This window comes from Leucoraja erinacea, chromosome 13 (assembly GCF_028641065.1).
Source record: "Leucoraja erinacea ecotype New England chromosome 13, Leri_hhj_1, whole genome shotgun sequence".
Classification (NCBI taxonomy): Eukaryota; Metazoa; Chordata; class Chondrichthyes; order Rajiformes; family Rajidae; genus Leucoraja; species Leucoraja erinaceus.
The window spans coordinates 23,947,357-23,972,247 of NC_073389.1; the positions used below are offsets into that span (position 1 = coordinate 23,947,357).

Consider the following 24,891-nt stretch of genomic DNA (forward strand, 5'->3'; position numbering starts at 1 on the left):
CATTTACCTTTTATCCCCTTTTCCTTTCCCTCTCCCCCACCCCTTCCATGCATTTCCCTCCCTCCAGATTTATATTTTATTCCTCTCCTCATTTGAGATCCTTCTGTCTTCTTTTCACCAGCCTTTGTCACGTTCTCTGTCCACCAACATCTGTCCACCAACACCACCACCCCCACTCCCCTTTTACCTTTCACTTGTCAGGGTTTGCCCCAACAATACCTCTCAATTTTAGCTTTTTCACCCTATTCTATCAGTCTGAAGAAGGGTCCCGACCCAAGACGTCACCTATCATTTTCTCCACAGATGCTGCCTGACCGGCTGAGTTTCTCCATCACATTGTTTTTTTTTTAATGAGAATGTTGCCAAGATTCAAAGGCCTGAGTTAGAGGAAATGATTGGGCAGGCTAGGACTTTATTCCTTGGAACGCAGGAAACTGACTGGTGACATTACAGGGTGCATAAAAGCATCTCTGGAGAACATGGATAGATGATATGTGTAGGAAGAAACTACAGATGCTGGTTTAAACCAAAGATAAACACAAAATGCTGGAATAACTCAGCAGGACAGGCAGCATCTCTGGAGAACATGGATGGTTCAGATTGAGACCCTTCATCAGACTGATTCTTTGGGTCAGGGTCCTGAAGAAGGATTCCAACCCAAAACATGACCTATCCAAGTTCTCCAGTTTATGTTTTGCAGAATAAATGTATAATTTAAAATACATCTGAAGAAGGGTTTCGGCCCCAAACGTTGCCTATCTCCTTCGTTCCATAGATGCTGCTGTACCCGCTGAGTTTCTCCAGCACTTTTGTGTACCTTCGATTTTCCATCATCTGTAGTTCCTTCTTAAACATATATAATTTAAAATACAATTTTTTATTAATTCTGTCCGAGTAACACTAGGTTCATATATCTCTTGTGCTCCTGCATATGCCTTATGATATGACGATTAAATACTATTTACTCTTGAACAAAGCTTTTGAATGTGCCTGTTCAATGCATTTATAGCATTGGCCATGTAAGTGCAATACTAATTAACTCATAAAATAATTGCACACGTGGCCGCCAACAACAGCATCAATATGCTCAAGTTTGTTCTGCTACGAGTCGGGCAAATGATTCGGTTCCAGGTATGTTGTGACTGCAGCGACGCATCGCTAGCGCCGGGCACGACACGACCTGTCGATTACATCAGGGTTAGTTGAGCCACTCTGATCGGAGCGTGGAAACACCACACTCCTGGCGGGGAACTCAGTGCACCTAGGCGGCCAAACCCCCCTCCCCAGACACTAAAGAACAACCATGATCTTCGCTTTAAGGAACCTCTCGGGCCGCTGGCTGTCTCTGGGCATCAAGTGCTCCGTGCGCTCATTTGGGTGAGTGATTTATTTTACTTTGGGCGCAGGGAGACACAGCGAGTTACTCACTAACACTTGGGGCTGGGGTATGGTCGAGGTCGGTGGTGAAGCTAACGCCTTGTTCGCGAATTCAGTCTCTCTAATTCAGGGCTCTCCTTTAATAAATAGAGTCGTATTTTAGCCTAGAAAAGGTACTGAAAAAAATGCCGGAGTAACTTTTTTTTGTAAACCAACACAAGCAGTTCCTTGCGCCTGCATTTTTGTTCAGCCTATTTTGGTCTCGCGTTGACTGCAACAGGATCCTCGCAGCCTGTTGGGAGTGTGAAAGGTGGCTGGCAGTTTTGGGACTCGCTGAGGCTCGGTGCAGCCAATGCTCTGTGGCGGAGAACCAGCCTAGGGTTCTTCAGTGTTTGAATTCAGGGGCATAGTCCGATGGGGATACCCCTCAAACAAGGGAAGGGACAATTGACCGACATACACTACAAACCAACTGACTCACATGGCTATCTGGATTAGTCTTCCCACCCTGCCCCCTGTAAAGACTCCATCCCCTACTCCCAATTCCTCCGCCTACGCCGCATCTGTTCCCAGGATGAGACATTCCATACCAGGGCATCGGAAATGTCCTCGTTCTTCAGGGAACGGGGATTCCCCTCCGCCACCATAGATGAGGCTCGCACCAGGGTCTCATTCATACCCCGCAACACTGCTCTCTCTCCCCATCCCCGCACTCGCAACAGGGCAGAGTCCCCCTGGTCCTCATCTTTCACCCCACCAGCCGGCAAATACAACACATAATTCTCCGCCATTTCCGCCACCTCTAACGTGACCCCACCACTCGCCACATCTTCCCATCTCCCCCCATGTCTGCCTTCCGCAAAGACCGCTCCCTCCGCAACTCCCTTGTCAATTCTTCCCTTCCCTCCCGTACCACCCCCTCCCCGGGCACTTTCTGTTACAACCGCAAGAAATGCAACACCTGTGCCTTTACCTCCCCCCTCGACTCCATTCAAGGTCCCATGCAGTCGTTCCAGGTGCGACAAAGGTTCACCTGTATCTCCTCCAACCTCATCTACTGCATCCGCTGCTCTAGATGTCAGCTGATCTACATCGGGGAGACTAAGCGGAGGTTGGGCGATCGTTTCGCCGAACACCTCCGCTCAGTCCGCAATAACCTACCTGAACTCCCGGTGGCTCAGCACTTCAACTCCCCCTCCCATTCTCAATCCGACCTCTCTGTCCTGGGTCTCCTCCATTGCCAGAGTGAGTAACACCGGAAATTGGAGGAACAGCACCTCATATTCCGCCTGGGCAGCTTGCGTCCTGATGGCATGAACGTTGCATTTTCCCAATTTTGCTAGCCCTTGCTCTCTCCTCCCCTTCCTTAACCCTGGAGCTGTCTCCTCCCATCCCCCCCGCCCTCGGGCTCCACCACACCAGTAGTCAGAATTCCACAGACTCACAACTCTCTGTGTGAAAAAGTGTTTCCTCATCTCCGTTCTAAATAGTTTATCCCTTATTCTTAAACTGTTTGACAAAATGTGTAGGAAGGAACTGCAGATGCTGGTTTATACCAAAGATAGACAGATAGTGCAGGAGTAACTCAGCGGGTCAGGCAGCATCTTTTGGGAAAATAAATGGGTGATTTTCCAGTCCGAAGATGGGTTCCGAACTGAAACGTCACCCACCCCTTTTCTCCCTAGATGATGCCTGACCCGCTGAGTTTCTCCAGTACTTTGAGTCACTATTTGTTTATGTAGCTCATCTGGCTGAATATTGATTGACCGCCTGAACAATGGGGGAGTCAACAACGGTAATGCCGTTAGATATCTAGCGTGTGGTTAGACTCAGACTTTAATATGTAAACTAAGTTTGTCATTAACAGTTGAATAAACGATGGCTGTGATTTGGAATGTGCTCTTCAAAAAGAGCCGCCCATGAAAATCCAGCAAACTATGTGCAGGGGCTTTTACTTTTCGAACATCGGTTGTTCTTCTTCTTCTTTATGTGTCCATCTTGTTACAAATGTTGACCTCGCTGTCATCGTCCGTCCTGAAAAGGTCGCAAGCTTCTGGTGACAATCAGTGGGAGCCATCACTTGTCGCAATAGATGATGGTGGTAGCAGAATTAGCTCAGGATACTTCTAGCTTCCGCGACGTGGACGCTTCTGCTATGGGGCCACATCGGTTGTTGTCAGATGGTTGGTTCCATAAGGTCCAAGGCATCCAATAGTTTGATGTTATCATCTTGGCTTAACAGCCAATCAGTTTGAAGCACTGTTACACCTAGCATATCCAGAAAGGGGGGGAAAAAAGCACTATTTTAATTTTTTTAACATTTTTATCCAGGCACTAGGTAAAGAGCATATATCTTAGTTTTGAGTTTTAGAGATACAGTGAGGAAACATCCCCTTCAGTCCACCGAGTCCGCTCTGGCCAACAATCACCCCATACAATTTACAGGAGCCAATTAACCTGCAGCCCTGCACATCTTTGAAATGTGGACGAAACCGAGAGAACATACACAGGGAGAACATAATGGGCCATTGTTGGCTGGGGAAGAGGCAAAATCTCCTCACAGTACTTATCTAAAATAGGATTTGTGAGAAAGAAGGTTGGCTAAGCAGCTGAATATTCTGTTAAAATCCTATCTAGACGTGAAACGAACCACAACAATTGCACTTTATAAAACAATTTTATATGGTGCCAACCAGCAATACACACACTGGTTATATCCTACACACTAGGGACAATTTACAGGCCAATTAACCTACAAACCTGTACGTATTTGTAGTGTGGGAGGAAACTGGAGCACCCAGTGAAAGCCCACGCGGTCACTGGAGAAAGTACAAATCTGCACAGACAGCACCCGTAGTCAGGATCAAACCCAGGTCTCTGGCACTGTAAGGCAGCATCTCTACCGTAGCGCCACACTGCTGCCCAGTTGGGTCAATTGGACTCAAAACAGAAGAAGTATCTTCTGACCCAAGTTAGCCTTCTATTTCATTCCCTGCAGGTGTAAGTTACCATCTAACCGTTGACAATGCTGTCCTTTTCTACAATTAAATCTGATTCCTGCCTCCATTTTGGCACATAATAAATGTGGCTTTGTTTTTGCTAATTCTGACTGAGCAACACCAAGTTCTGATTAACATAGTATCATGTTTACATGTGTGTTGTGCTGCTGCAAGTAAGAATTGTGTTGTTCTATTCTGGGACATATTGCAATAAAACAGTCTTGACACTTGAATCTTGACCCTTGACTTGATTGCAGATGCGGGCAGGTTGCACTTGGAGCTGCTTCTCTCAAAGGGCGTCATCTACTGTCTCTCAAGGACTTCAGCGGAGAAGAAATCAAACAATTCTTATGGACAGCAGCTGATCTGAAAATGAGAATAAAACAGAAAGGAGAGGTAAATGGCAAGTTAGTAACATCACTTATACTACTAATGTATAGATTTATTATGTGTACTGTTCTTCTGAGCATCCTCCCTTTTGTCCATGTTGTTCATGCATACATCCCATTTCATTGTTTTTTTAAACAAAATTATAAACATAAAAAGGCAGCACAGTGGCACAGCTAGTTGAGCCGCTGCCTCACAGCATTAGAGTCCCAGGTTCGACTGACCTCGGGTGCTGTCTCTGTGTGGAGTTTGAACGTTCTCCCTGTTATCACCTAGGTTTCCTCCGGGTGCTCCGCTTTTCTTCCACACTCCAAAGGTGTGTGGATTTGTAGGTTAATTGGCTGCTGTAAATTGCCCCCAGTGTGTATGGAGTGGATTAGAAAGTGGGACAACATAGAACTAGTGTGAACGAATGATCGATGGTCGGCGTGGACTCGGTGGGCCGAAGGACCTGTTTCTATGCTGTGCCTCAAAACTAATAAGGTGGATCTCCGTGATTCGTCATTCTCTCATTGCACTCTCTATTCAGATATATTTTTATAACTATCTTGGTCTATAAAAGAATAATGAGAGAAAACACAAGGAACTGCAGATGCTGGAATCTTAAGTAGAACACAAATTGCGGAAGTAACTCAGCGGGTCAAAAAGAAGTGTGGAGAAGGGTCCCAACCCAAAATGGCACCCATCCATTCCCTCCACAGATGCTGGCTGACCCACTGAGTTACTCCAGCACTTTGTGTTTTGCCCAATAAGGGGAATTTCTTCAGCTTGAATTTTGACCTGATGAGCGTTCACAATTCAATTCAATGCATGGATGTTCGTTCACCTGTGAGATGTGGGTTTTACTAGATAGTTCATCGTGGATGACAGACATATACCTGGTTTTCATCTGGGGGCACAGAGCGCAGTACCTTGGTCTGTGAGAAGCTGCCCTCACAAGTAGTCTTAGGTTGGCCACTCCAGTATAACTCAAAGCAGAGACTAAATTCCAAAATCTGCTTGGAAAATGAATTTAGATTGAACTACATTTGGCTATTTCTAGCGTTCGCACCACTGATATATGCTCTGTGAAGGTTGTGCAGATAAACTCTTCATTTGAATTGGGATTTATTCCCTGGTGTTCACTTCTTGTTTAATAATAATACATTTGATATTTGCTTCCCTCAAAGGGTGGTGAGTATATGGAACGAACTGCCAGAGGAGGTAGTCGAGGCAGTACTGTAATAACATGTAAGACACTTGAATAGGTATATGAATAGGAAAGGTTTAGAGGGTTATAAGCCAGATGTGGGTAAGTGGGACAAACTTAGATAGGGCGTCTTGGTCTGGTGAGATGGACAAGATGGGCGGAAGGGCCTGTTTCCGTGCTAGATGACTCTGTAACGCCATGACTCTATTTTCTGTTGTTACTAGTGTGGAGATTTGGTCCAGTAAAACATTTAATGATATTCTCTTTTGCTCCCCGTCGTTATGAAAGATCCTCCCTTTGCTTCAAGGAAAATCCATTGCCATGATCTTTGAAAAAAGAAGCACCAGAACAAGAATATCGACTGAAACAGGTAAAGGATTTCTCTTCAAAGAGTAACAGATCTTGTTGATCTTGTCTAGAATAATGACAAATATTATATTCCGGATGATTTCTGGTCACAGATTAATAATCATTTTTTAACATTAATAAAAATATGGTTAAGAGTCCTCAGCAAAGAATAACAAAAGTAATTTCCTGAAGAAAATAACTACAATCAACAATGTCCAAGGTAAATAAAATTAAAAATTAGTAGTCATTTATGGTTCTGAGTATTGGTGGATTACACATCTGGCACTGTAAGTCAGCAACTCCGCCACAGTGCTGCAGTTCTACTATCTCTGAATTCTGTGTGGGGCTTTTCTGCTTTGGGCCCTCTAAAAGCAACCCACCTGCAGACCTGAAACAAAATAATTTCAAACCATATCAATACATCACAAAGCTGTGGTTCTCTGGTTACTGATTGATAACATTTTAAAATACAGCTCCAAAGCCACTTAATAGAAACCTTGCAACATTATTTGACTATTTCATAAAGGTTACCGTATTCTGAGCAAACAATTAAATGATTTACTTCTTATCACATAGTGGGTCAACTATGGAAGGACGAAGACTGAGAGCACATAAAAGTAAAAACACAAATATTTCAAAAAGATTCCTGAGGTCATTTTTTAATGCTTGCTTGCCTAGTTCTGGCTTTGGAGAGCAGAGCTTAAAATAGTTTTGAATGAACAAAAGTGAAAATATTTTAAAATAAATTCCATGTATCATCCATAAATTTTTTTTTAATCTAGTCTATGCCTTTGCACTGGCAAGAAATGAAAAGGAAAAAACAAACCTACAAAAAAATAGAATTTTATTCATATTGAATGCTTGTTTCAAAATATCTTAGCATTTTTATGCAGAAACAAAGAACTGCAGCTGCCGGTTTACAAAAAAGCACGCAAAGTGCTGGAGTAATTCAGTGAGTCAGGCAGCATCCCTGGAGAACATGGACAGGCGACGCTTCGGATTGAGACTTTTATATTTCTTGAATTGTTTTGTGAAGGATGGTCATCATAACATAGACAATATGGCAGACAGTTTGTATACAACAATGAGCAGAAAGATAATGATCAGTGATCCTGATTTAGTATCCTTGATGCAAGGATAACTGTTAAATGTGAACTAAAGGTCTGGATCACTTCTGCCCAACTTCAAAAACTGACCAAGGAAATGCACCTTAACAAAGATTGTTTTTCCAAAAGATGGCAACTGAGATAGTGTAGAACTTTCTCTGGAAGACATTGTCAAAGACTTCAGTCTTTTTATCTGCAAAGGGTGATGGAACTTTGGAACCTCCTACCAGAAATAGCAATTGTCACTAGGCTCTTTGTTAAATTGTAATCTGTAATTAATAGATTTTCATCATTCAAAGATATTGAGGAATATGTGGAAAATAAAGTAAAATTAAATTAAAAACCCAAATTGTTAGAGCTTGTATTGTGAACATATTCAAGCCTATAAACCAAAGATTCATAGTATTTCCACATAATGCATTGATGGTTGAGTGTGCTTTAAAGTTGATAACATTTCCATGATAATGATTAATGTAACCTGAGGACAGCATCACAAACCAGAAAAGTTGCCTCTGTGGTTGACAACTGTACAACTTCTGGGGCGTCAGTTTGAAAAAGCAGAATTTACTGTCACTGGTGTCTGAAGATGGTCCTGACCCGAAACGTCAGTTATCCATGTTTTCCAGAGATGTTGCCTGACCCGCTGAGTTACTCCAGCAGTTTGTGTCATTTTTGTTGTACAGTGTCTGAAGAAGGGTGCCGACTAGAAACATCACCTATCCATGTTCTCCACACATGTTGCCTGACCCACTGAGTTACTCCAGTACTTTGTGTTGTTTTTTTGTAAAGAGTCTGAAGAAGGGTGCCGATAGGAAGACATCACTTATCAATGTTCTCCAGACATGTTGCCTGAGCCGCTGAGTTACTCCAGCACGTTGTTTCAGAATTTGATGCCAATTTCCTTCAGCATTGTGCATCAGCTGGGAATCGGTTTCATTCCTGTGAGTTCAGCAGCCAGAATTGCTGCCTGGCTGGTGTGATTGACTGTTCTTCTGGCCAATGCTGAACCGGGAGAACATTGAATTCTTCCAATTTTGCTAGCCCTTGCTGTCTCCTCCCCTTCCTTAACCCTCGAGCTGTCTCCTCCCATCCCCCCGCCCTCGGGCTCCTCCTCCTCCCTTTTTCCTTCCTTCTCCCCCCCACCGCCCATCAGTCTGAAGAAGGGTTTCGGCCCGAAACGTCGCCTATTTCCTTCGCTCCATAGATGCTGCTGCACCCGCTGAGTTTCTTCAGCATTTTGTGTACCTTCGATCTTCCAGCATCTGCAGTTCCTTCTTGAACACAAGAGAAGAGATTCTTGCTTTCCTGTCCAGGTGGGACTGTCTGGCACACTTTAGTTTAGTTTAGAGATACAGCGTGGAAACAGGCCCCTTTGGCCCACCGAATCCGTGCCAGCCAGTGATCACCCGCACACTAGTTCTCTTCGACACACTAGGGACAATTTACAGAAGCCAATTATCATGCAAAGCTGCACATTTTGGAGGAAACTGGGCCACCCGGGGAAAACACACACAGTCACAGGGAGAACGTACAAACTCAGTACAGACAGTATCCGTAGTCAGGATCGAACCTGGGTCTCTGACAGGCAGCAACTCTACCGTTGCGTCACTGTGCCACCCATAAAAGGAAATGGAAATGATCAAGAATAACTCTAAACATCTGAAAATGAATTTGAGCTTGGTGCCTACTAGTTTCGGTGAAGTCCTCGATGACAAGAGTCGATATTCCAATAATCGCACGCATACAATAAAGCCGTACTATTTTCCACTTTGTGACAACGTCAAATTTGCATTCATTGTGTGTTCTATGTAATGCGATACTATGTAAAGGAATCTGCTGATTATACTTGTCTGACCAGAATGCGCAGCTGAGAGGAGTGCGTGGGCCAGGAACATGATTACAGTGTGCAGTGTATTTAACAGTTTCAGTGGTGCAGACCAGTAGGATCACAGTTGTATGACTAATGAATGGACAGTTTCAGAGATTAGAAAGTACAGTCGTTTCATTTATTAAATAAATTGTTAAGCTGGAAAGAGTGCAGAGAAGAGTTACGAGGTGTTGCCAGGACTTGGGGGCCTGAGCTATAGGGAGAGGCTGGGCAGGTACGGACTTTATTCCTTGGAGTGCAGGTAGATAAGGGGTGATCTTATAGAGGTGCATTGGATCAGATGGGGTAGAAGGATCAGACTCTTTTATCCAGAGTAGGGGAATCAAGATCACATGGCTTTAAGGTGATAGGGGATACATCTTATAGGAACCTGAGGGGCTACACAGAGGGTAATGGGTGAATGGAATGAGCTGCCTATTGCAGCAGTTGAGCCAGGTTCTGTAACAGCATTGAAAAGACAGTTGGAAAGGTCCATGGAAAGGAAAGGCTTAGAGGTATATGGCAGGGATTGCAGGGAAGTGGGACTCTTGTAGATGGGTAATCTTGGTCCTGGTCAGCACGGGCAAGTTGGGCTGAATGGCCTGTTTCCATGCTGTATGACTATGACTCTCACTATGCCTTTTGTGACACTGAAGCTGAGACATTTTCTTCTCAATACATACCTTGTTGGCAAATATACAATTGGCATGCAAAGGAAATTGTAACTACATTTTGCATTGTGCAACATCTGTGGTTCTGAAGCTTCATCTGAATATTTACTCTGATATTCTACAGTTCGAACATAGAACATAGAAAAATACAGCACAATAACAAGCCCTTAGCCCACAATATCTGTGCCAAACATAATGCCAAGATAAACTGCCTGCATGATCCCTATCCCTCCTTTCCCTGCATTTCCATGTGCCCAGCTAAAAGCCTTTTAAACGCCATTATCATATCTGCTAAAGCTCATTTTCTTTCAATCCCATGGCACTTTTTACTGGTATTTTTCAGTGAACAAAGAAAATGCTGGATTGTTTTTTTTCTTTAAATCTCAGCACGCATATTCTTAGACTAGTCCATCTGTGAGCACACTCTCTGGGGGTGGACTTTGAAGTGAATTCCAATGTGCCAATTAGCCAGGTGCAGAAACCTGTTTTGTGTGGCATAGATAACACAGCGGGAATTGACAATTACTGAAAATCGCAGCAGGAGTTTTGATTGAATTAATGTACTGAAAGGATTGTGGTACTTGTATTAACTGAATGTACAAACCCGCTGGATTCAGCAAAGTAGCAGTAAATCACAAAAAATAAGTGGTTCTATTATGACAGTAAAATTTTGTTGCTGCAGGCTTGGGGATTTTTTTTGTAGAAAAGTCGGAGTATTTGTCACTCTGACTTCAAATTAATTTAATCAAACTATAGAGACACAAGGAACTGCAGATGCTGGTATCCTGAGCAAAAGACAAAGTGCTGGAGTTACTCAGCGGGTCAGGCAACATCTTTGGGGGGAATGGACAGGCAGCGTTTTGGGTCGGGACCCTCCATCAGACTGATTCTAGTCAGGGGAAAGAAAGCTGGAAAAGAGGTGGGGACAGGACAAAGGCTGGCCAGTGATACGTGGATACAGATGATGGGAGTTTCATTGGCAGATAGATAATTGCTAGATAGCTAATTGGCACATTGGAATTCACTTTAAAATCCCCCCTCCCCCCCCCCCCCCCCCCCCCCCCCCCCCCCCCCATTAGAGCTTGCTCACAGATGGACAATCTAAAAATGTATGTGCTGAGATATGAAAAGAAAATTATCTACAATTTTCTTTCCTCACTGCAAAAATGTGGTGTCAATTGCCTCAAATACCGTGCAGTCCCATGAAGTCAAAATTAGCCCACTATATTTGTTGCAGTATATTGGGAAAGAGTATCAACCATTTCTGTTATATAGGGATCCTGTGCTGCTAGATTGAACGTTGAATATGTTCAATCTGTTGAATGTCCAGTGTTACAGTTTCATGTGATTACCTGTGATAGTTCCAAGGAACTGCAATTTACAAGGAAAGGCACAAAGTGCGAGCAACAGCAGGTAAGGCAGCATCTTCAGAGAACGTGGTTAGGTGACATTTTGGGTTGGGACTCTTCTTCACACCTGACCCGAAACATCACCTATCCATGTCTTCTGGAGATGCTGCCTGACCCACTGAGCTACTCCAGCACTTTGTGCCCTTGCTGTAGTATTTTGACTGAGTTGCAGCTTTCAAGCACAAGAGGGAGATATCAGAATATTCAATCGAGCAGACCACGCAGGTCTATTGCTTTCACTGATGCAGAGTATCTCCCTCGTATAATCCTCTCCTCCCTGCTGCTTGACATGCTAAATTTGGCTGGATTCTGGGCATGTATCTCTCCCCCATTATACCTGCTAAAAGCTTCTTTTTGTATCGAGGTTCTATTTCAAGTACGCAGATGCTCTGCAGTGCCAGAGGCAAATATTTTTATGCAGTGACGCATTGATCAGGGGACATATTTGATTGCTTTCTGAGGCAGTGTTGCTCCTGGGTATACAACTTTGTGATTGAATTTGATGAGGATCAGAGGCAAACTACCAGAGTATCCATTCAATAGACTCTCACTGGCATCTGCCAAAGAACAAAAACAGAACAAGAATTTTAATTGAATTAATTTTTAATGTCATGAATGTAGAGTGTGATTTAGTTTTTAAAATTCCATGAGGAAAGATAATGGAACATTTCGCTGACAGAATTTGCAAAGTAATTTTATGTGGTTTAGTCCATTATTGTTTGATGTTGCAAAAGAAAATACAAATCACGATATTTCTTATAATGAAAAAGCGAAATGGACAGAGTGGATCAAGAGTTTGTTATTTAGGGAGTCTCCATGTGCTTTGCTTATTATCTTTAGAATTTTTTACTTCAAAGTTACAGCGTGGAAACAGGCCCTTCGGCCCACCATGTCGGTGGCGAGCAGCGACCACCCCGTACAGTAGCACCCTACACACTAGGGACAATTTACAGAAACAAATTTACAGACAAACTTGTACGGCTTTGGAGTGTGAGAGGAAACCGGAGCACCCAGAGAAAACCCACGCGTTCACAGGGAGAAGATACAAACTCCGAATAGACAGCACCCGTAGTCAGGATCGAACCCGGGTCTCTGGCGCTGCAAGGCAGCAACTCTACCACTGTGCCACCCCGGTTGCATCTGGTTTCATAAAGATATTTAAATATTATAACCATTCTTGACAACAAAAATAGCTTTGTAGGTGAGATGATGCATCTTGTGTTCAGATAGAGCACATGGAGATTGTAACAAAGTGAGGTCAATATTTCAGGCATTCAAGGCAGTGCTTAATGAAACTTAGTGGAGTTGCTGGCTGTCCAAAGTTGCTTTTAACATAGCTCTGTGATCAATGACCATTGCCCAATCTTATTCACAGGATGTTCTGTGCAATATAGTTCTGTGAACTCATGGTACATGAAGTCAGTTTTTACAGAACATATTCTTATCCAATCCATTCTCCCTTGAAGGCCAGCCAGTTTTGCTGCCAACCTTTGCTTTCAATTTACCGAGGCCAGAACTTCCCTTATCCACTTAAAATTAACATACTCTATTTGATTTTGCTTTGGATTACTTCTCCTTTCTTCTACAAGGAAAAGCTGCGACTGCCGACTGAAGGTTCATTTACCCCACATCAAACAAGGTTCTGTAATTTTTATATTATCTCAAGGGTAGAAGTTATTTGTTGACCATCATTCCATCTATTTTGTTGTCAAACCAAACTTGAATTGTACATAATTAACAATATGTTCTTCACAAAAAGGGTAACTTTATTGCCAATCTAACTCAAAACACAAATCGAAGGCCTAAAAATTGTTTGGCATAACTTCAAAAATGGTCATACAGTTGAAAATCATCTCAACCTGAGACAGAGTGACTTTGTGCGCATGTTTGTTATTTCACACCTGCACAGAAAATCAACTCCTGACTTCTTAGCAGCATTTATGTTTGCATTAGCTTTATTTTTTCTGGCATAAAACTCCCCTGATTGATGTCAGTGGTTGCACTGTCAGGAATTCATCTCTGCAAATGTAAACCTCACTGATTTGTAAGAGGACAGTTTGTATTTTAGTTTAATTAGAGATACAGCGGGGAAACAGGCCCTTCAGCCTGTTTAGTCCGCGCCGACCAGTGATCACCCATAGACTAATTCTATCCGACACACTAGGGACAATTTACAGAAGCCAATTAACCTACAAAGCTACACGTCTTTGGAATGTGGGAGGAAACCGGAGCACCCAGAGAAAACCCACGTGATCACAGGGAGAACGTACAAACTCCGTACAGACAACATTCGTAGTCAGGATTGAACCTGGGTCTCTGGCGCTGCAAGGCAGCAACTCTACCACTACGCCACTCTGCCACCCCCATTTACTCGCATGATACCAGGGGCTTAATACTCAATCAACACTGTGATGGTCTGCATCCCAGGGTATTTAAGGAAGTGGCTCTAGAAATCGTGGACGCATTGGTGATCATTTTCCAATGTTCTATAGATTCAGGATCAGTTCCTGTGGATTGGAGGGTAGGTAATGTTATCCCACTTTTTAAGAAAGGCGGGAGAGAGAAAACAGGGAATTATAGACCAGTTAGCATGACATCGGTGGTGGGGAAGATGCTGGAGTCAATTATAAAAGATGAAATAGCGGCACATTTGGATAGCAGTAACAGGATCGGTCCAAGTCAGCATGGATTTTACGAAGATCATGCTTGACTAATCTTCTGGAATTTTTTGAGGATGTAACTAGGAAAATGGACAAGGGAGAGCCAGTGGGTGTAGTGTATCTGGACTTTCAGAAAGCATTTGATAAGGTCCCACAGAGGAGATTAGTGGGCAAAATTAGGGCACATGGTATTGGGGGTAGAGTGCTGACATGGATAGAAAATTGATTGACAGGAAACAAAAAGTAGGGATTAACGGGTCCCTTTCAGAATGGCAGGCAGTGACGAATGGGGTATCGCAAGGCTCGGTGTTGGGACCGCAGCTATATACAATATATATATATCATTTAGATGAAGGGATTCAAAGTAACATTAGCAAATTTGCAGATGACACGAAGCTGGGTGGCAGTGTGAACTGTGAGGAGGATTTGGACAGGTTGGATGAGTGGGCAGATGCAAGGCAGATGCAGTTTAATATGGATAATGTGAGGTTATCCACTTTGGTAGGAAAAACCAAAGGACGGCAGATTACTATCTAAATGGTGTCATTGGGAAAAGGGGAAGTACAACAGGATCTGGGGGTCCTTGTCCATCAGTCAATGAAAGTAAGCATGCGGGTACAGCAGGCAGTGAAGAAAGCGAATGGCATGTTGGCCTTTATAACAAGAGGAGTTGAGTATAGGAGCAAAGAGGTCCTTCTGCAGTTGGAGTATTGTGTGCAGTTTTGGTCCCCTAATTTGAGGAAGGACATTCTTCATATTGAGGGAGTGCAGCGTGGGTGTACAAGGTTAATTCCCGGGATGGCGGGACTATGCTGAGAGGATGGAGCGGCTGGGCTTGTATACTCTGGAATAGAAGGATGAGAGGGGATCTTCAAGTCAAGTCAAGTCAAGTGAGTTTATTGTCATGTGTCCCTGTATAGGACAATGAAATTCTTGCTTTGCTTAAGCACACAGAAAATAGTAGGCATTTATTACATATATTGAAACATATACGATTATTAAGGATTTGGACACGCTAGAGGCAGGAAACATGTTCCCGATGTTGGATTGGGGGCCACAGTTTAAGAATAAGGGGTAAGCCATTTAGAACGGAGACGTGGAAACACTTTTTCTCACAGAGAGTTGTGAGTGTGGAATTCTCTGTCTCAGAGGGCGGTGGAGGCCGGTCCTCTGGATACTTTCAAGAGAGAGCTAGATAGGGCTCTTAAAGATAGCGGAGTCAGGGGATATGGGGAGAAGGCAGGAACGAGGTACTGATTGGGGATGATCAGCCATGATCACATTGAATGGCGGTGCTGGCTCAAAGGGCCGAAGGGCCTACTCCTGCACTTATTGTCTATTGTCTATGAGATCCAAGATATCCTTTTGCCGCACATGGTCTCACACGTGCCTGAATTATTTTGCCTATGGTGCTCTAGGTAACGGTATATCTGAGCCTCCTGGCTTCAAGATCACTCCGTAGAGACGTGGAGCTATAGCATGGAAACAGGTCCTTTGGCCCACCTTGTCCAAGCCAACCAAGTTGGTATATTGGGCTAAATCCCAGTAAAGTCCGGTTGAAGAAAGTCTGAGGGTCTCCAATGAGGTAGATAACAGTTCAGGACTGCTCTCTAGTTGTTGATAGGATGATTCAGTGGTCAGCACGGTGGCACTGTGATTGAATTGCTGCCTTACAGCAACAGACACCATGGTTCAATCCTGACTATGGGTGCTGTCTGTACGGAGTTTGTACATTCTCCCGTTTCCATCCACACTCCAAAGAAGTACAGGGTTGTAGGATAATTTGCTTTGGTGAAGATTGTAAATTTTCTCTAGTGTACAGGATAGTGCTAGTTGCAGGTCTGTGCGGACTCGGTGGACCGAAGGGCCTGTTTCTGTGCTGGATCTCTACAACTAAAACTAAGTGTAAATGGAGTCAATGGAAGGGAGGTTTGTTTGCATAAAGGTCTGGGCTGAGTCCAAAATTCTCTGCAATTACTTGCAGTCTTGGGTGGACTCCAGATCTGCTGTTCCTTGTCTCCATTTCTCCTGAGGACATTATCCACTAATCTTACCAAGTCTCCTCGGTCCCCTGTTTCAGACCAATGTCTTTCTTTAATCCCCTCCCACCCCCTGTACCCCCCCCCCCCCCCAAACTTTGCAAGGATTACCCATTGAAACTGCTCTCAGCACTCCCTTGTAGTTGAAAGAATGTTGTGTCATCTGTCGCTTTAACAGCTATTGTCCAAGAATGCAAATGGCAGCAGTTGTGAAAAACTGTACTAGATTCGTATCCATCTTCTTTCGTGTCCATCTTTCATGTTTCAAATGTTGACATCGCTGTCAACGTCCGTCCTGAAAAGGACGCAAGCTTCCGGCAACAATCAGTGGGACCCATCACTTGTTGCAATAGATGATTGTGGTAGCAGAATTAGCTCGGTATACTTCCAGTTTCCAGCCCCGCGATGTGGACGCTTCTGTTATGGGGCCACCAGTCTCCATGAAACAGATAGACCGTCATGCTATATAGGAAAACCGGCCACTCTGTTTGTGAACCTTGGAATTGGAGATAATAATTATTATGGGATTTTCCCAGCGTCGATGAACCAATATTGTGTGAATGCCATTAAAACAATAAAGCACCTGGTTGGTGAAACACTTCCAAGAGCATTTACATCTCTTGTTTTTTGGAGGAAACTGACTCTCAATTTAACTAATCTTTTGCAACCAAAGTTGAAGGATTCAGCCAAGACACCAGAGGGCTCCCTTTTCAAAGAAATGGTCCTCATTAATAATAACAAATATAATACATCTCAAGGAGTTGTATCTGGCCAAAGATACAAACAGCTTCTCATTAACTCTTGAATACATACGGATAAATGGATTTCAAAATATTTTATTGCAGAGTCCTCCCCCAGGGCCAAAAGGTTGTGTGCTGTGGGGGGAGGTTTCTTCCTGGAAACTGGAGAAAGGATATTAAATGGGAGTTAGAATCTTGCGCTATCACTTCAAACTATGTATTAGGTTTAGGTTTACTATTGTCATGTGCACTGAGTTACAGTGTAACGCTTTGTACAGCTCATGATCCAAATAGATCAGATAATACTATTCATCGATACAGTCACGTCAAACCCGGGTACAATAGATGGAAGAGTTAACAAGAGAGACACAAGGAACTGGAGATGCTGGTTTACAAAACAAATACAGTGCTGGAGTAACATCTATGGAGGCAGCATCTATGGAGAACAAAAAAAGGCACAAAGCGCTGGAGTAACTCAGTGTTTAAGAAGGAACTGCAGATGCTAGAAAATCAAAGGAACCCTTCTTCAGACTGATGTGCGGGTGGGGGCAGGAAGAAGAAAGGAAGAGGCGGACACAGTGGGCTGTGGGAGAGCTGGGAAGGGGAGGGGGAAAGAAGGAGAAAGCAGGGACTACCTGAAATTGGAGAAGTCACTGTTCATGCTGCTGGGGTGTAAACTACCCAAGTGAAATTTGAGGTGCTGCTCCTCCAATTTACAGTGGGCCTCAATCTGGCCATGGAGAAGGCCCAGAACAGAAAGGTCAGATTAGGAATGGGAGGGGGAGTTGAAGTGCTGAGCCACCGGGAGATCAGGTTGGTTATTGCGAACTGAGCGGAGGTGTTGGGTGAAGCGATCGCCAAGCCTACTCTTGGTCTCACCGATATGGAGCAGCTGACACCTAGAGCAGCGGATGCAATAGATGAGGTTGGAGGAGGTGCAGGTGAACCTCTGCCGCACCTGGAAAGACTGCTTGGGTCCTTGGATGGAGTCAAGGGGGGAGGTAAAGCGACAAGTGTAGCATTTCCTGCGGTTGTAAGGGAAAGTGCCAGGAGAGGGGGTGGTTTGGGTGGGAAGGGCCAAATTGACCAGGAAATTATGGAGGGAGTGGTCTCTGCGGAAAGCTGAAAGGAGAGTGGATAGGAAGATGTGGCCAGTCGTGGGATCCCATTGGAGGTGGCGAAAATGTCGGAGGATTATTTGTTGTATGTGACGGCTGGTAGGGTGGAAGGTGAGGACAAGGGGGCCTCTGCCCTTATTACAAGTGGGGGGATGGGGAATGAGAGCAGAGTTATGGGGTATAGAAGGGACCCTGGTGAGAGCCTCATCTATAGTAGAAGAGGGGAACCCCCATTCCCTAAAGAATGAGGACAACTCAGTGGGTCAGGCAGCATCTCTGGAGAACATGGATAGGTGACGTTTCTGGGGTTGGGACCCTTTTTCAGACAAGGCAGTGACAAGAGAAATGTCAACTCTCAAATCAGCAAGCCCTGTTAATGAACGCTGAACCTTGTCCAAACAGCAACAAAAGAAACAGATATGCAGCAATTCTCCTTAAAATGTAGATGCGGGATGATGAGAGTAATTATAATCTGACTTGCAAACCAACATATATTTACAGAACTGTGTCATCCAGATGTAGCATCCTTGTTTGATATTAGCATCTATTGACTTCACAGGGAGGAAAACCCATTTCCTCAGCAACCGACTCTCATTTCTGTTTCCCATTTACAAAATCTTCACCACCACCTTTCATCGCAAGCGCATCCTTTCATCATTTAATCGCTTCAGCCGTCCAATCTACCATGGACCTTTCATTTTGTCTGCTCCACCTCATCAAACTCTTTGCTTCTGAAAACTTATCCCCTCTATCTTAATCCTCGACTAACCTTAACGAATTACTGTGCACCCAATAATTGCCTCTCCACCTTCTGAAAACTTGGTTCCTACCTAGTTCCTGCTGCTTATTAAGCTGCTTACTTTCTTTAAAACCATTACGTAAAAATTGTGTATGTTCTGTATTTTATTTTTTCTCCCCTACAGACCATGCTGAAGATTAAATGTTTTCTTCTCTTTGGACAGGCTGGGCATGGTACAAATGCATTATTCAATAGACATCTGTGGTTTTGACCTTGAAGCTATCTCAGATTAATGTGGCCACACTGCTTATAGCACAGTTAACAGTCCTTAGATGCCTTGTGGCAAATTTTGTATATTTTGCAGAGCATTATTTATGTGTTGAAGATTTCAATAAAGACACGATCCAGGAACTAAAAAAAAGCTTTACTTGTTATTCAATAATTTTAAGTATAACTGCAAAATTCCCTTTTTTGTGTCCCTGAAGGATTTGCATTGCTCGGTGGACACCCGTGTTTCCTTACAACACAAGATATTCATTTGGGAGTGAATGAGAGTCGTAAAGACACCGCAAGGTTAGTAGCAACATAAAAAATTAAAGCGAAATGCGTAAAGATAATGCACTATGATTCCAAGCGTGTGTTACAGTAATATAAATGACAAAAATAATCTGCCTCCAGGACTGAGGCAAAATTGCAAGGGTCTTTCCAGAATGCGATGCACTCCAGAATTTGTGGTTTTTAATAAAAACAAGCCAGTGAAAGTTAAAAGAAGTGACAAATAATATTTAAATATCAAGATAGTCAGGTTATCTCTGCATACACCATTGAAATTCATTGATGAGTTATATGCGAGGCAGTAATTTTCCCTTATGGCTGACCATCTAGTAATAAGAAAAATAGAAGCAATTCAATTACATATAAAACAATGCTCAACAGAGATAGACACAAAGTGCAGGAGTAACTCAGCAGGTCAGGCAGCATCTCTGGAGAAAAAGGACAGGTGATGTTTCGGGCAGGGACCCTTTTTCATGTTCAACTCTTTTCTGGGTGAAGTACACAGTAGGATTGGTGGGCTGAGTTCAGTTTTAACATCAGATGGCGTTGGAGTGAAGCAAGGCCACATACCTTGGAAACTGGCTGTGGTTCTGCATCAGTTTAGTTTAGTTTAGTTTATTACTGTCACGTATACTGAGGTACAGTGATAAGCTTTATTTTGTCGTGTGCGGAAAGACTATATATGATTACAATCACCGTCCACAGTGTATGGATACAGGATAGAGGGAATCATTTTTAATGGAAAGTAAATTCCAAGTAAAGATAGTTCGAAGATCTCCAATGAGGTAGATGGAAGGTCAGGACCACTCTCTGGTTGGTGATTAAATTCCTGTTCTAAGCCCAAACTTTACAAGTGAATAACATGTACTCGGAAGTAAAATATTATGCTCCTTTAGTGCGCTAAATAGGTGCCAACCCCAGAAAATAGCAACATTGGGAAAATTTATCTCTTCAAAAATCATCAGTAATTACCACCCCAATTACTCAGTTAGAATAAAACGTGTGCAACTACCCACAGCTGCAACCCACAGAGATTGCTTCTGTCTTTGTCACAAGGTTAACATGGGAAATGGGTCAGGACCTCGAAGATTCTCTCCATGACAGCCCCGATATATAGCCACATACAGAAATACAGTCATATACAGCAATGCAGCCAAATGTGCCAATGTTTACAGCAATACACAGCCATAAAGAGCAAAAAATCATATACAACTTTTGTCATACGCGATACAGCCATGTACAGCATTACAGCCATATGCACCATTATATACAGCAGTACAGCCATATACAGCTATAGTCATATACAGCAATACAGTCATAGACAGTACAGCCATGTAGATATACAGCCACATGCACCAATATATACAGCAATACACAGCCATATACAGCAACACATTCATTTACAGCAAATATCATGTACGCAATACAGCCACACACACCAATACAACCATGTACCATGTTACAGCCATATGTACCAATATATGTAGCGATACAGCCATATACATTCATATACAGTAATGCAGCCATATACATAATACACAGACATACACAGCCATAGAGGTGAAGAAGGCCAGGAAAAGGGGAAGATGGGTCTTCAGCACATCTGACAACATGGCTTCATCCCATAAAATTGCCCTCGCAAACTGAGTCCCACACCACAAGTGGCCCCATGCCAGGAGACAGGCTCCTTATTCACGCAGAGATTGCAGCTTGTTGGCATGATCTGGAGAGGCTGCAACGCGACCCAGCAATGAGTTAACAAGGACAGGCTGCAATGAAACGGCATCAGGCAGCTGCAGGCAGCTGCACACCAGCGTTGTGTCTGGGATCCTTTTCATTCCTGTCTCTTTCCTGACTTGCTGCTGAGTTTGCTTCTTATTTCACTGCGTGTTAGAAATGAAGATTACAGATTGCACATTTTTGCTCCAGTCTATGACAGGTGGGCAGAGATAGCAGCCGTACATGGTGATAACATCATTACAAGTACGAATAGTGCTAGAGAAACATTAGTCCTGCTGAACTAAATCACACTTGGAAGTGCGTGGATGGTTTCCTGATGGGTGTAACTGCTACTAGAACTGGTCACTGTGGCATTAGGAGATGTGCTGAACAGCTTATTTGTGCAATTAGAGTACCTAAAAGAGCGTTAAAGATCTAGCTTCTACGCATGGATGATCAATATAAATGGATACAAAATTAAATCAGTCTTGGCACAGTGGAGCAGCTGGTAGAGCTGCTGCCTCACAGCGCCAGTGACCCAGGTTCGATCCTGACCTCGACTGCTGTCTGTCCGGAGTTTGCACGTTTTCTCTATGACCACGTGGGTTTCCTCCGGTTGCTTCAGTTACCTCCCACATCCCCAAAACGTGCAGGTTTGTAAGTTAATTAGCTTCTGTAAAAATGAAATTGCCACTGGTGTGCAGGAAGTGGATGAGAAAGCGGGATAACATAGAACTGGTGTGAATGGGCGAATGATGGTTGATGTGGACTTGAATGGCTGAAGGGTCTGTTGCTATGCTGTGTCTCTAAACTAAACTAAACTAAACTAAACCAGTCTTGCCTTAACTGTTACCATTGCTAAATATAGAGTTTGATGGGCTAATATATGCAATTTGTGAGTTTGTGGGGCAAAACGAATTACTATCTTGTCACCAAATTGTGATTTCAGCAAAATATTTTGAACGATTAAGATCACGATATTAAAATGTCAGAATACCGGCATCTGTTAAATCTTTGGGCCTCGACCCTTGCTGAGGTCATCTGTTGCCCGCCCAGTTTTGTTCTGGCCTTCTCTATCTTTCAGCCTGAAGAGTGAAACATCACCTCTTCCTCTTCTACAGAGATGCTGCCTGACCCACTGAATTACTCCAGCATTTTGTGTCTTATCTTCTGTTAAATTTGTGTTGTTTACTTGGAGCGTAGAAGGGTGAGGGGTGACCGTAACTAAACTAAACTTATAAAGGTGTTCAAAATTATACAGTTATAGTTAGTCTTTTACCCAGATTAGGGGAATCAAGAACTATATGGTTAAGGTGAGAGGGGAAAGATTTAATAGAACCATAGGGTCATCTTTTCCACACAGAGGGTGGTGGGTATAAGGAACGAAGCAGGAGGTCATTGAGGCAGGTACTATAGTATAACAGCATTTAAAAGACATTTGGACAGGTTAATGGATAGGAAAAGTTTAAAGGGATATAGGCCAAATGCGGGAAGGTGGGACTAGCGTAGATGGGGCATCTTGGTCAGCAATGGCAGGTTGGGCCGAAGGGCCTGTTGCCCTGTTGTATGACTCTATACCATTGAGTTGACCTGTTTGGGTAATGGCTTTACATTGCTGCAGATACACCAACACATCCCAGAGTCCTATGTGGCAGCAGCTGAGGCTGTAGAATAAACGCACTGAATAAAAGGTGACAGGATTCTGTTGCTAGGCAACCTCCATTACAGGGTTGTGCAGTCTACTAAATCTAATAAGATTTTCTTCAGGGAACAGCTCGGAACGAGCCACCCTATATTGCTTCCTAGCAGAGCATCTTTGGATTTATGTTCTGGGCAGTAATGAACAATGGCTTCAATGGAAGGGATAGTGTTTTAATCATTGGGTCACTATTGTTGCCAATATCGCACTGGTTATCTTCCTTGTCCATGTAATAATAACCCATGAAATAAAAGGGAACGTCAAATAGGTCTTTCACGTTTGTTTTTGTTTTGGGCGCTCGTGGCAGTAAATGTAAATGGGCCAATTTTCCCAAAGAACCATTGTCCCGAGGCACAGCATTCTATTGCACAGTGAGCCTGAAAAAGAGCGCAATTTTGCCTTTGACCATGGTTACCATGGCAAGCGCAGACATTAGGAGCAATTGAAGCCTGACTATTGCTTCGCTGCTTTTTTAGGAAAGCAAGTCTATACTGCCTCAAACTTTGAGCAGCACGGTAGCGTAGCAGTTGAGTTGCTGCCTTACATTGCCAGACTACCGGTTTCGATCCTGACTACGGGTGTTGTCTGTACAGAGTTTGTACGTTCTCCCTGTGACCTGCATGGGTTTTCTCCGGGATCCCCAGTTTCCTCCCATACTCCAAAGACGTACGTATGTGTTGGTTAATCGGTTTGGTATAATTGTAAATTGTCCCTAGTGTGTATAGGATAATGTTAGTGTGTGGGGATCGCTGATTGGTGCAGACTCGGTGGGCTGAGCACCTGTTTCCATGCTGTATCTCAAAATTAAAACTCTAAACAAAACTAAATAACTGCCTGCCAAGGTCACCTGTGTTCGAAGAACAAATTTCAGACTATACTAACTTTCCAGAAGAGCTTCTTGTTAATATGAAATACAAATATCTTTTTCCATCTGTGATCTGGATTCAAATTCAAATCAAGCCAAAACGCTTGGATAAGGTTCTCCCGTTTGACATGTGATGGGGTGCCAATTGAAATGAGGATAAAGGGATGTGAGTTCGGATGCGATAATGAGTGAAGCATACAAAACAAACGGTGCAGCTGGTGGTGCTGCTGTCTCATAGAGTTCGATCCTGACCTCGGGTGCAGTCTGTGTGGAATTTGCAAGTTCTACCTGTGACCACCTGAGTTTCCTCGGGTGCTCCTGTTTCCTCCCACAACCCAAAGACGTGCAGGTTTGTAGGTTAATTGGACTCTGCAAATTTCCCCTATTGTGTAGGAAGTCGATGAGAAAGTGGGATAATGTAGAACACAGTAGGATTGTTACTGAAATGTATGCAATGAAAGAATTATACTGTACTTAGGTATACGTGACAATAAAGTACCATTGAACTAATGTAAACGGATGATCAATGGGCATATGGACTTGGTGGGCAACAGGGCCTGCTTCCATGCTGTATCAATAAACTAAAATTGGAAGCATGCTATGTGCTGAATTATTATCCATACAATTTGATGCTTTTTAACCTGGGTTAAATGTTAGCATTTTGTTGGTTACTGTTTGGTAACATTTTGAGTGCTTGATTTATATTCCAGGGGGGGCACAAAGTGGTGGAGTAACTCAGCGGGTCAGGCAGCATTTCTGGAGAACATGGATAGTTGACGTTTCGGGTCTAAAGAAGCATCCCTACCCAAAACGTCACCTATCCATGCTCTCCAGAGAAGCTGCCTGACCCACTGAGTTACTCCAGCACTTTGTGTCCTTTAGTGTATTAACGAACATCTGCAGTTCCTTGTTTCTACCTTGCATTCCAGGGTGTTGAGTGGGATGACTGACGTGATCCTGGCCAGGGTGTACAAGCACTCTGATCTTGAGCAATTGGCGGAGGATGGTACAATCCCAGTGATCAATGGTCTGTCAGAGATGTACCATCCCATCCAGATTCTGGCTGATTACCTCACGCTTCAGGTATCCTGGGAAATTTCTGATGGGTTACATTTAATAATTTTCCTGGGGGTAAAAAGGTATAATGTAACTGTATTCACTGTTTAAAGAAATGAACAAACACTTTATAATACCAGAAGTGGCTTAGGAACAGGTCCATCCCAGACCACATGAAATTGCAGAGAATTGTGGACGCAGCTCAGGCCATCACACAAACCAACCTCCCTTCCATTGACTCCATTAACATCTCAGGCCGCATCAGCAAGGCATCCAACATAATCAAGGACGAGCCACATTTCAGCCACTTCCTACTTCCCTCTCCCATCAGGCAAGAGGTGTAGAAGT

At 43.5% G+C, this 24,891-nt stretch overlaps 1 protein-coding gene across 1 annotated transcript in view; it reads left to right on the forward strand.

Moving 5' to 3' along the window:
* The first annotated feature begins 1,150 nt into the window (after positions 1–1,150).
* Positions 1,151–24,891, forward strand: part of otc (ornithine transcarbamylase) — a 41,477-nt gene continuing 17,736 nt past the window's right edge. The window contains exons 1-5 of the mRNA XM_055644597.1: positions 1,151–1,377; positions 4,634–4,772; positions 6,241–6,322; positions 19,135–19,222; positions 24,417–24,570. Of these exons, the coding sequence (XP_055500572.1) occupies positions 1,304–1,377; positions 4,634–4,772; positions 6,241–6,322; positions 19,135–19,222; positions 24,417–24,570 (537 nt within the window). The 5' untranslated portion in view covers positions 1,151–1,303. The remainder of the gene's footprint in view (positions 1,378–4,633; positions 4,773–6,240; positions 6,323–19,134; positions 19,223–24,416; positions 24,571–24,891) is intronic.